Consider the following 12,203-nt stretch of genomic DNA (forward strand, 5'->3'; position numbering starts at 1 on the left):
CTAGGGGTGAGTATAAATTAAATCGACGGTTAATTAAATTCAAACTGGAACAATTCCCCAGCTACTTCGTTATTTCAAGTGATGCCTCAATTTCAGAAGTTCTGAGTAGTTAGAAAATTGATATGAATATTCACATTTTCCACAATTTTCATAAACTCTAAAATCGTTAATTAATTTCCTCCAAGACGTCCATTATTTTATTTACGATTACCATTGGAATATAGTTCAAATTACATTAAATAGGAAACTGCTGACACTTTACCGATAGATATTGGCGACTCGTTCCTGTAGTCGTCCTCAATATCCTGAGACGAATTGTTTCCCTCCTGAAAGGTAAAACAAATTCCACATAAATAGAATGAATACTCAACGTTAATTATGAATAATACAGGATCATTGATCAACCTAAATGGGAAATGTCATGTTGGGCCTAACCTCAGGGCGATTCAGTCAAAATGGAAATTTAATTTCTCCATTCACTGGGACAAATAGAAATTTTAATGTTTACTTGGTAATTATTGGTAGTTTACAATGGAATAGACATGTGTAATTTGTGGGGGAATTTTATTCATGTTGACGAGGTTAATTGGAGGGGAGTTGATGGAAATGAATAAACAATGTACGAATGCTCACTTTGTCTGGTGGAACAAATTGCCAGCCTAGTGGGCGTTCGTTTTTCGAATGTAGAGAGATTCCCTGGGCGACGAAATTCGGTCGCGATGATGGGGAACTTTTGCCTTGTTCATTTCTGCACAGAAGTATTGTTGAATTATTCTCAAGAGGCTGGATTGATAATTAAATATAATGGAACTGGATGGCGAAGGTAAAATATGAAATGAGAGGGTGACAGGAATGGGATTACCAACTCAAAAGAAATTAATCAAAATGCTTCTTAGCTCGTTCTATCAAACGATTCTTAGTTATTCTATATTTACTGCTCTCAGAGCCCAAATAGACTGATCAATTTAACGCTCATAATTCTCAAACTACTGCATATTCGATATTCGAAGATTCAAACTCAAAGTTTCAATGCTTATGCGGCTCCTAAGCCCCAAAATGTTGCATTCTAAACTCTCATAGGACTCAAACTCTTTAATTTGATGCTCACAGAACTCAAACCTTTGTATCCGGCGCTCATAAAGCTCGAACCACAGAAAATGGAATTATCAAACGATTCTTCGTTATTCTATATTTACTGCTCACCCAGATTGTGATAAGTGGCTCACAACCCTCTGAATGATCAATTTGATACTCATAATTCTCAAACTATTGCATATTCGATATTCACAAGATTTAAACTCAGAGTTTCAATGCTTATGCGGCTCCTAAGCCCCAAAATATTGCATTCTAAACTCTCATAGGACTCAAACTCTTTAATTTGATGCTCACAGAACTCAAACATTCGTATCTGGCGCTCACAAAGCTCAAACTGCCACGGAAAATGGAATTTTCAGGACAAAATATCACTCGAACGACAAAAAAATTAATGACTTCATCATTGTGTCTCTTAAAAAATTGTGACAGTAATGATTGAAGAATTGAAATTAAAATGGTGGAACAGGTTTTTCTTCAGTTGTTGAAATTAATTGAAATAATTCATTAATTACTTATTCTTATCGACTCCACCCTTGACATTGGGTGGTATTACTTGTCCCCTGGCTCTTCCAGTTCCTGGAGACACTGAACCACTGCCAGCAACGATCCAGTCGACATCGGGGCCTGGAATACAAATGAGAATTAACAAATGAGAATTAACTTTCAAGAACAATCGTTCAACAGTCCATTTTCCGAATGTAATGTAGCAACAGACGGGTCACGAGCGAATATATATAGTACCCTATATATATTTTTATTACAGAACAGAATTGTATTAAATTTTTTTTATTGTTAAAAAAATTACAGTATACTTTTCACAGAACTACATTTTTTCATTACAGTAACAAATGAATTTCTCTTCTTTTGTAATTACTGTAACCAAAAAATTACAGAATGGATGCTTCTAAAATCGTAACACTTGACTTTTTAGAAGCAGATCCTCCAAACTCCCCCGCTTACCCGTAGCAATCTGCACAGTCGGTGAAATTTGCAATCCATAAACAACAAGTCCATCGGCTGAAACCATGGGCAAAGATTTTCTGGCAAGTCTAGCCCTGATAGCTGCCACCATATCAGTGCCCTCCCTGAGCTGTTTGGCAGCTCTATTACCCGCCTGCAGTACCTCCTAAACAAAAATAGAAACAAAAGGCATAAAACACTTTTCAACATCTTAATCACCATAAATAAATTACAACACCCAGGATGTTACATAATAAAACCGTAAATGAGATTTTCTTTTGACGTCACCTCGGGCTCGTAAATTTGCGCAAGTACTGCCAGTGTATCCAGGGCAGCTTGTCTCACTCTTCTTCTTCTGTCGCCGACCATCAGTGCCACTTTGTTAGCAACGTTTTCCACTTTAAATTCCGTACTCGGGAATGTTACGAGGGAGAAGATCAAAAGCTGCAGGGCGTTCTCTCGCGTCTCAATTGAATTAGAAGTGAGAATAAATGTTTAAAAAATGGGTTAATGGGGTAATGAGGGTAATTTGGAAAATTTGTTTATGAATTTAGAGGGGGAAGATTGCAATTTCCTCGCGGTTTTTTTGGTAATTAGGTGAGCAATGAGGGCTTTTGAAAGAAAATGTGTGTTGATTCTTTGTTCGTAGAATACCGAAACAGTATTTTTTTTCTCGATATTTTTTGCAATAGTTTTTGCCCACTTGTTTATTATTGTTTACCTTGGCATTTCTGGCGTCGATACAGTGGGGCTGGAGGAGCTGCTCGAGGAAAAGGGCTGGTCTCAGACGCAGCATCGCTAGTCTAGCTAGTTGAGCAGCGCTCGGACCCCCTTGCCTACTCAGACCCCAAGCGACTTGAGGAAGCCGACGTTTTAATGATTCTTCTGAGACTCCGGCTATTACCACCTTCGAGGGAATTAATCGAAATGTTTATCAATAAGCTCATTATATCAATAAATAATTCCCCAAATGAGTCACTCATAGAATCCAAATTGTGACACCGCATGCTCACAAGGCTCTAAATGACCAATTTAATGCTCACAAGACTCAACCTCAAATTCTCAGTGCTCACACGGCTCAAAGATCCTCATTTGGCGCTCACAAAGCCAAAAATTTTCCAGCAAATTGATTTTTCCCGAAGAAAAAATTAATTCACTATTTTGTTCGCTTTCTTCTCATTCAAAAATCCTTCCTTTTGATTGATAAAATTTGTAATGAAGAAGGATTTTTACCCTAGCAACAGACATGGCAGCAGCAGCCACCCTGCAGCTGCGTTCGCCTCCCAGAACCGCTTGTAGAAGGGATCCAAGCCTTGGTTCGATGGCAATGAGCGCGGAGGAAGTCCTCAGGGCTGATGCAACCCTCTCCAATCCTCTCACGCGTGCCCTCCAGTCCTCCTTCAACAAACAATCATATTTTCTCAGTACAAGCGGCTTTTTATCCTTCCAACCAACAATGTAAGCGAAGGGGGTGCAGATCTGATAAGTGTAGACGACTGGGGCTAAATTATTGCGATAATCCACCAAGAATTTGCATACTGCACTTGCATAAGAGTTTATGCTGGATCGCCAGCACGCAACACGTGCCTAATTATTTTCATCGTACGTTTCCACTGAGTAATTCAAGAATTTTTCATTCTCGGGGTTTTTTGTGGATTTTTTTTTGGAGATGAATTATTTCAGTATTAGGATTTACTGTGAGGATTAATCGGAGTTTTTTTGGTTTTGGGAGGAATTGGATAATTTTCTATAGAAGTTTGAGCCTTTGAGCGCCAAATACAGAACTTTGAGCCATGCAAACGTTCAAAATATGAGATTGAGCTCACAATCTGAACTCCATGAGCACATATGGGAGTCTGAGCAGTGTGAGCAATCGAATATGAGAAAACTGAGCCGTATGAGCAGTGAAATCAACAGTCTGACTCTTGCGAATGTCAAATATACAACAGTTTGAGAATTATGAGCAGCGAAAAGCCTTCTGAGCAATTGTGAGCACTTATGTTTCCAATGAAGTGATGTTTAATCTAATTCGTTATCAGTCCTGAGTCTTGAAATCATTGCACTGAATTTGAATATCGTATAATTGAATTCAAATTTTCTTTTTCAATTTACGAACATAAAGCCATAATCGTCAGTTTCAATTTAAAATTACCAACAATAGTTGCCTTCTCATTTCCGCACAATGGCATTTCAAGATTACCCGCAATTTGAACTCCGCGTGGTCTTGGGGTCTTGAGAAAATCGATGGCATCGATCTCTCCCGCGTCCACTTACTTTTTATCTCAGTAAAAAGGGGCGGAAGAAAGAGAGAAAGTGGGAGTGAAAAATTTTATGACTCCTGATGAATAATAAAATGAGACATAAGGAAAATACGCGGGGCGAGCATTGACCGAGTTGAGGATGTCCGAGGGGGACAGTCCCTGTGAGGTAATTAATTTCTGAGCCAGTACATTTTTAAGCCTTTTCCTTTGTTAATGGATATCCCAAGGAAACATCGCAAACATCAACAGTTAATCCCCACGGATTTCCAGAAAAATTCTAAATGACTCAATTTATTGCATTCTCATGAGTTATTCAGCTTTTCTATTATCATATGTTGTTGATGAAGGCAAAATAACTGGTTGAGTCGAATAAGACATGATTTCACGAAATTTATATTTCTTAGAGTTGAATATCGCAGAAACTATGTACTATAAAATTAACCAAAAATCGATTTTATGAGTTAAAAATAAGTTTCGGAAATTTTAAACATTTTCAATTATTTATTTATACTAGGGGGGTACGCCCACTGCTCGCTCCGCTTGCCAATCCCCGTATGACCCTTAACCTGACCCGTGTGACCCTCGTGACGCTTACTCTGACCCTTGTGACTCTTAACTGTGGAGTCTTAATTTCGAGTACCAAATTTTCATCACCAAAAGTCGATTTGAATATTTATAATATAGAGAGAAAGAACGAATGTTCCAAAAATAATAATTCTGAGCAAAATGTAATTTGAATGACGGTAAATATTCATCATTTTTTTCAGATTTCTCTGACGCAATTTAATTGACAAATTTAGTGCTTTTAAACCATTGAAAAAACATTAGAATTTCATCTTCAATTCGCCAGGTTTGTCTCCGAAATGTTTTCGTACGTGTTAAAAAAATACTTAAGCCTCAGAGACATGTTGATTCGATCGATTACTTTCAGTTAGACTGGAATGAAGAAGAACTGTCCGGCCTCAATTAGTATTCACGCGAGAGCGTTGATCGCTTCAAGGTCTCGCTGCGCTTCTCAGACAGTAGTAATACAGGTTTTTGTTTAGGGAATAGAAGGAACGGCTGCGGCAACATCGGCCAAAACAGGAATAAAATTCTCGGATTCATGCGGTAAGAGGATCATCGATGAATGAATAACATGTGTAGGAAATCGAGGCAGATAGTTCTATTACTTTTCATCTTCGTGTTTGTATTTGGTGCTGTTGTTGTTCTTGTGAAACATGTGATGCATCGCGATGGGGGAGGGCAAGTGCGGTATAATAAAAATTCAATGGTAAGTTCGATCCAAAAAATAATCGTTCAATTTATTTTTATTTTTGTTCATTTTATTTTTCTCCAAATTTTGGACTTTGAGTAGATTCTCACCGGAAGAATACTTCAGGTGAATTATTTGACATTTCGGTTTTTTTAGCGCGAGTTGGAGGCGAGAAATAACCGGAGAATTAGAAAACTTGAAGAGACGTGTAAAAATTATAATTTGGGATTTTATAAAATGGAGACACAGAGGGATCTGATAAAATATCCGCCAGCACCTCAGTATTCTGTGTTCTACATCGATACGTGAGTAAAACTTGACATTGATGAAAAAAAAAATTTGAGAGATGAAGAACATTCAACAAGTCCGAGTTTTTTTAATTATTCCATTAAAAAATTACTGTCTCGTATTTGACCAAGTCGTTGCAAGCAAAAATTCTTTTGGCAATAATAAGCCCCGAAAATATCAATATATTGGTCCACCAGACGCAATTTACCAATCGCCCAATTAGTCGTCGAACCCACCAATTAATTAATTCCAGCGTTCATCAAATATCTTACTGCCCGATCTACAAAGCTGGCTCCACAACGTGGCTGCACAACCTCTGCCGGCTAATGAACATATCCGAAACTGAGCTCGCAAAAACCAAAGATCAGATATCGACAATTGCCCGGCGCCTAATACCCGAGATGGATTATCCGGAAGCCGAGGAGGTCGTTGAAAATACAAAGCCAAACAAGTACCCTTTCTTCGCATTCACCCCTCCCCAAGTCGACTGTTTTCACATATCAATTTTTTCATCTCCTTTCTTTTCTTTATCCTCCAGGCGATGAGGAGTACCACAAAATTCCTGGTCGTTCGCCATCCATTCGAGAGACTGTTGAGCGCTTATCGGGACAAACTCGAGAACTCTGTGGCTGGGAGAGAGCACGGTACACTGCATTTTTATCGGAAATACGGAGCTACGATTGTACAGAAATATCGAGGTATTTTATATTATTTCTAGGGAGGTGTTTGTATGTTTTTCGCGATGAGAAAATATTTGAAAACAATTTTTCCTGAATTTTATATTCCCATTTTTACCGAAATATTTTATGCGAATTTATATTTTCTTATATTTATATTTGAAGAAATCTACGACTCTCATAATGTTCAAGCCTTGGTGAGAAGATTCGTAAAAATCGCCGCTTTTGTAGTTGACGCTCACAAGACTCGAACTCTTACATTTGACGCTCCTAAAGCATAAATTGCTACACTTGATGCTCAGAGAGCTCTAAATGACGTGTTCGGCGCTCATAATGCTCAGGCCATTGTATACTCGACATCTACACGACTCAAACGTCTATTTTTAAGGCTCATAGCGCTCAAAGTTCTGTACTAGTTGCTCACAAGCTTCTATCTTCAATGCTCATAAGACCGAAACTTTCATTTTTGATTCTAAAATTCTTGAATGGTCGTACACGTCACCCTCGCGAGACTCAAAATCATCCATTTAATTCTCCCAAGCTTTTGACGCTCACAATTCGACAACGATTGCATAATTGACACTCATAGGACTCAAAATCAGTGCTCACACCACTCAATGTTCCATACGTGGTGCTCACAAAACCTTAATTGTCATATTTCCGATTCACATAAGTCAAAAACTAATATTTGACACTCACAAAGCTCGAACCTCTCCATAACTTGCTCATAAAACTCGAAATTTCGATTTATTGAATGTTTCATTCAGCATAATTTCATTCAAAGAAACAAAACTATTAATTTCCTCCGCTTGATGTCTCCATTAACACAGCCGATCAAATAACACTGATTACATTATCCAACGAATTATTATCGACTCTATTTGATTTGCTCGTCAATTTATATTCCCCCGGAGTTCCTCTGAACAAAAAATTTTGATGCATATTTTTTTATTTGACATTTATTCGGTTTGAGAGAATTTTCCTGCGGTTCCAAACCGATGGCATCCAATAGTAGAAACCAAATATTGAAATGTTTTTTATTCTGAATATTTATCTCCACTTTGTGAATTTATTCACTCTCGTTTGATTGATTAATTCTCCCGGCAAATAAAATCGTTAGACCGCGATATTTTTGTTGATATTGAATGCACTGGGTGATGCTAGATATTCATTGCAGATGACAGTTTTATACCCCCGAGGGAGGACCAAGTTATCCACCGAGAGGGTGTTTCAAGGCCCACCGGAATTGAGCCAACTTGGCGGGAATTTGTTGAGTACCTAATTGACACTGATTTAGGAAGTTATGGGGACGATCACTGGATGCCGTACTATCTCTATTGTACACCTTGTTCCGTTGATTACACGATCATAGCTAAGGTAATTGGATTTACTGGAAATATTTCACTAAAATTCTCAAAAATAAAAATAAAAAATAAAAATAAAGCGGTAATTTTTCTACTACAATTTTGGCACCAGAGAGCACGGGAAATTTCCGCTTCAAAACTCTGGTGATAACCCCATTTTGCCCCGATACACTTTAAAATATGAAAGCAAACATTTTTTTTCGCGAAAGTTATTCTTTGAGTATCTCAGCTGTTATCGGAGATAAAAGGACTTGTGGCCAGTGAACGGAAGCGGAAACTCTCCTGGCTATATCCTGGGGTCATTTTCGACCCCATTCGAGCAAATGGGCTTTGTTCAACCGATAAAATCAATGAAATTATAATTTATTGAGGGAGGCAATTTGACTTTCAAAGGTGGAGACCTTGAATGACGATCAGACGTTCGCAATTGAGCGGATGGGATTGACCGGCAAGATAAAACCAATCTGGAGACACAGTGGTGGACAATCAGATGCCTCGAGTGTCTATTTCAGTCAATTAACACCCGATCACATAACTCAACTGTACGAAAAGTTTAAACTGGACTTCGAGATGTTCGATTACACTTCAGACAATTATTACCAGTACTCAGAGGACATTTAATGAATTATCGATGAGATAAAGATCATTGTGAGTGAACAGTCGTCTGAGTGGAGATTTGCAGATGTAAATTGAGCCATTTAATTCATTAAAATAATATTTAAGAGTAAAAATGTCCGTCTCTCTCAGTATTTCACAAACTTTCGAGTGGGCGAAATGGGGGTGGGGGTGAATGAGGCGGTGAAATCGATCGACCCAGTTTACTGTCCGGCTTTATATCAAAGCGATCTCGGCCGAACTTTGAATGAAGTATTCGAGATATGGATTTCGTATGCGATTGTCATCATCGTCGCATGCCTCAACCATTCAACATTTCGAAATACTGTGATTTATTCTCAGCCGTTACACCCTGAATACCATGAATATCATGGATTCAACTACCGCAAGATCATCATCAAGACTATTATTGAATTAGGACAGTTTCGAAATTTTCAATCGTGACAAATGGGAGATGTTTATATTTCATCCGATAGTCGGGAAAATTTCCGATCCAAAATACTGGTGTTGAACCCCTTTTGCCCCTACACTTCGCGAGATGTTTAAAAGAATTTTTTTTTTCTCACGGAACTTGCTCTTGAATATCTCGACTGTTATCAGACGTTAAAAGACTCATGACCAGTGAACGGAGACGGAAATTTCACGAACTACAGGTGGCGGTCATTTTGGGCGCCATTCGATGAGAGCGAAATTTATTAAAAAATCCTCATATTTTTTTATTGGCCTTACCTTATTATGAAGGTCATCAAGAACATCCTGAGTCACAAGTCCGAGGTCCTCCCAATTAGCCTCGCCCTTGCCCTCTCCCTCCCCACTCTTCTCCGCAAAACTTTTCTCCTCACACTCTTTCAACTCTCCCTCCCCCTCACCCTTGACTTCACCGACTCCCTCAGGCGAGACCTCACGACTTCTCGAACTCATTTTAACAGGACTCGATAGCTCCATGAGAATATAATTTCTCTCCTTTCTCGGAAAACTTTCGTAAACTGTCTTTCTCGGTGAATTCTTTGTCACTAATGACTTTTTTCTCATATCATTGTCAATTGAATCTTCAAATGAAGTTAATCGCAGTGAAGTTAAACTCGGACTCCTCGATAAATTTCGATTATCCATGTCGCAATTATCCATTGCCAAATTGCCGGTTGAAGTTTCAATCCTTGAGATGGAATTTCTTTCGGTGAACTGAAGTTCATTATGAAGTTGATGATGAAGTTCACTTGAATTTTCACTCCCCTCAATTTCCACGTCCGGAATTTTCCTGCAAATGTTGTCCTCATTTTTCTCCGATCTTTTCAGTGAAACCAATTTTGATGACTTCGACTTCGTTTTATGAAGTTCGTCATGAAGTTTATTCGACATTTCATTGTCTTCAATTTTCACGTCTAGATTTTTTCCCGAGTTATCAACTTCATTATTCTCTGATTTTATTGGTGTAGTCAATATTGATGACTTCAACTTCACGCTAGGAAGTTCATCATGAAGTTTATTCGTCACTGCGGTCCTTTGTACTTCCACATCCTCAATTTTTTCCAGATTTTTCTCTTCAGCTTCCCCCAATTTGTTCGCCGTCATCAATTTTGTTGACTGCAACTTCACGTTGTGAAGTTCATCATGAAGTTTATTCGACATTTCACTTGCTTCTTCAATTTTCACATTCCGAGCCCCGCCCACATTTTTTCCCTCATTTCTCTCCAATTTTCTTGGTGAAGTCAACTTCGATGACTTCTTCCTCAACTTCTTCTCAAACTTCAAATTATTCACATGAAGAATTTTCCTCGGATCAACATCATCATCGAGATCCTCAAACACCTCAAAGGACCAGCTCCTATTCTCCCTCGTCCCGAAAACATTATCAAGGTCACCATTGAAGTACGCCACCCCATCCAGAGACACCGACTTCGTTCGCGTCATCACATGATTATTATTCTTCGTTAAAATCCCTTTCTTCGGACTCAAACTTCCATCATGAACGTAGAACTCTCTCTTAGGACTGATTGAAGCCGACCTCGACCTTCTCGAGATTTTGTTGGACATCGATAAATTCGGACTGCCAGGATTCGACAATGGTTTCGTCAAATGAAGTGGCAACTTCGTTACCGGAGCTATTGGAAGCGGAATTTTCGTCTTCTTCACTTCAATCTGAAGTGCCTCCGAGTCATCAGAATCCGGAGTTCTCATTTTAACAATCTCACCGCCAAAGTGAACCCGCCTCGGTGTCTTTCTCCGCTCAATCCACACGTCCTTGGACTCAAATTCATCATCAACTTCATCATGACCATCATCTTCACCCTCAACTTCATCATTAGAATTCCGAAAGTTGTCTTTTTCCTCGGAAATAGTCATAGTTATGGCAGTATCCTCATTCAACTTAATCTCAGTCTCCAACAGGACTCTTGATCCTGAAGTCTCAAAGTCACCACCATGACCCGGAAGTTGAACTTCACGATGACCTTGAGCAATGTTCGTTTCGATTTCGATGACATTTCCATTGATTTCCTCAATTTTGGATGATTTCGCGGGACTTTTCGCCTTTTTTATCTTTTTCCTCGGACTCTCGGACACTTTGTACACTTCACAGAGAACCTGAAAGTCCTTGAGGGCTGTGGGATTGAGCTCCGAGAGGTGGACGGCGAAGTTGTCGGGGCCAATTATGTCACGAATCTTCAGAAGGGACTTCAATGCCGCCTCTTGGTGGTTTATTTGAATCAGGTGGTGAGCCAATGCTGTTATCGTCGCTGATAGGAGATTGTAAGAGGGGGGTGGAGTGGTAGCGGAAGGATAGAGGAGAGCGGGAGCGCTGAGAATGAGGCCCTGGGTGATGCTGATTTGGAGAGGGTCCAGAGGATCTTGACGTGATAAACCACTTCGGAGGAGCTGGAAAAGTGAAGAAAATTGTGGTGAAGGGGTGATGATTTATTATTGATTGAATTCGGGCTACGGGTTTTTTTAATGAAGTCATCAGGATTAGTTGATTGTGTGAGTTTATGAATGCCGTATTGAACGGTAAAGACTGATTCTTCCTCTTCTTTAAATAATTTTTTCTTGTTCAGCGATCAATTGATCAATTCTTTGAGGATGATTGAGGCTTATGAGCGTCGGGTGGAGATGTTTGAGCTCTCCGAACGTTAAATATGAGAGCTTGAGTTTTGGATGTTTCAAATGTGCAACAGTTCAAGCATTGTGAGTGTTAAATGTGAGAGTTGGAGTCTTGTGAGCATCATGAATTGAACATTTTGGTTCTTATGAGCGCCAAATGAAGAAATTAGAGCTGTGTGAGGTTTGAAAACATTAAGTTGAGTCTTGTGAATGTTGAATGTACAACAATTTTAGCCGTACGAGCGTCCAATAGTCAGTTTGAGTCCTTTGAGCATGAGGTATCATGATAAGTTTTTATGAGCATTGAATGTAGGAGTTTGAGCGGTATGAGCAATCGAATAGGCGGAAAGTGAGACGTGTGAGCATTGAAAACATGAGTTTTAGTCTTGTGAATGTCAAGTGCACAAAAGTTTGAAAATTATGAGCGTCCAATTGGTCATTCTGCGCTTTGTGAGCGTCGATTATTACAATCTGGTCGTTATGAGTATTCAATGTAGCAGTTTGAGCAGTATGAGCAATCGAATAGGCCGGAAAGTGAGACGTGTGAGCATTGGAAACATGAGTTTTAGTCTTGTGAGCGTCAGGTATGACA

General features: G+C 39.1%; 2 protein-coding genes across 2 annotated transcripts in view; one reads left to right on the forward strand and one right to left on the reverse strand.

Moving 5' to 3' along the window:
• Positions 1–12,203, reverse strand: part of LOC107048003 — a 32,257-nt gene that overhangs the window by 18,708 nt on the left and 1,346 nt on the right. Inside the window, exons 3-10 of the mRNA XM_015270952.1 lie at positions 9,245–11,389; positions 3,289–3,453; positions 2,777–2,962; positions 2,344–2,520; positions 2,056–2,221; positions 1,608–1,719; positions 634–748; positions 263–326 (exon numbers count right to left, since the gene is read on the reverse strand). Coding sequence (XP_015126438.1) covers positions 263–326; positions 634–748; positions 1,608–1,719; positions 2,056–2,221; positions 2,344–2,520; positions 2,777–2,962; positions 3,289–3,453; positions 9,245–11,389 — 3,130 coding nt within the window. The remainder of the gene's footprint in view (positions 1–262; positions 327–633; positions 749–1,607; positions 1,720–2,055; positions 2,222–2,343; positions 2,521–2,776; positions 2,963–3,288; positions 3,454–9,244; positions 11,390–12,203) is intronic.
• On the forward strand, positions 5,384–8,521 carry LOC107048187 (carbohydrate sulfotransferase 11). The gene is made up of 6 exons (XM_015271253.1): positions 5,384–5,589; positions 5,728–5,876; positions 6,113–6,284; positions 6,398–6,557; positions 7,714–7,913; positions 8,294–8,521. The coding sequence occupies exons 1-6, from the start codon at positions 5,446–5,448 to the stop codon at positions 8,519–8,521; spliced, it is 1,053 nt and encodes a 350-aa protein (XP_015126739.1). The 5' UTR covers positions 5,384–5,445.

The sequence above is a fragment of the Diachasma alloeum genome, unplaced genomic scaffold (genome assembly GCF_001412515.2).
Source record: "Diachasma alloeum isolate Michigan unplaced genomic scaffold, Dall2.0 Dall_scaffold_00185, whole genome shotgun sequence".
NCBI lineage: Eukaryota > Metazoa > Arthropoda > Insecta > Hymenoptera > Braconidae > Diachasma > Diachasma alloeum.

Bases quoted from the DNA above. Each gene is read 5' to 3' on its own strand.
- LOC107048187 (XM_015271253.1), top strand. From the start codon at position 5,446: ATGAATAACATGTGTAGGAAATCGAGGCAGATAGTTCTATTACTTTTC. The intron at 5,877-6,112 runs GTGAGTAAAACT...AATTAATTCCAG, and splicing joins TCTGTGTTCTACATCGATAC to CGTTCATCAAATATCTTACT. The intron at 6,285-6,397 runs GTCGTTGAAAAT...TTTATCCTCCAG, and splicing joins ATTATCCGGAAGCCGAGGAG to GCGATGAGGAGTACCACAAA.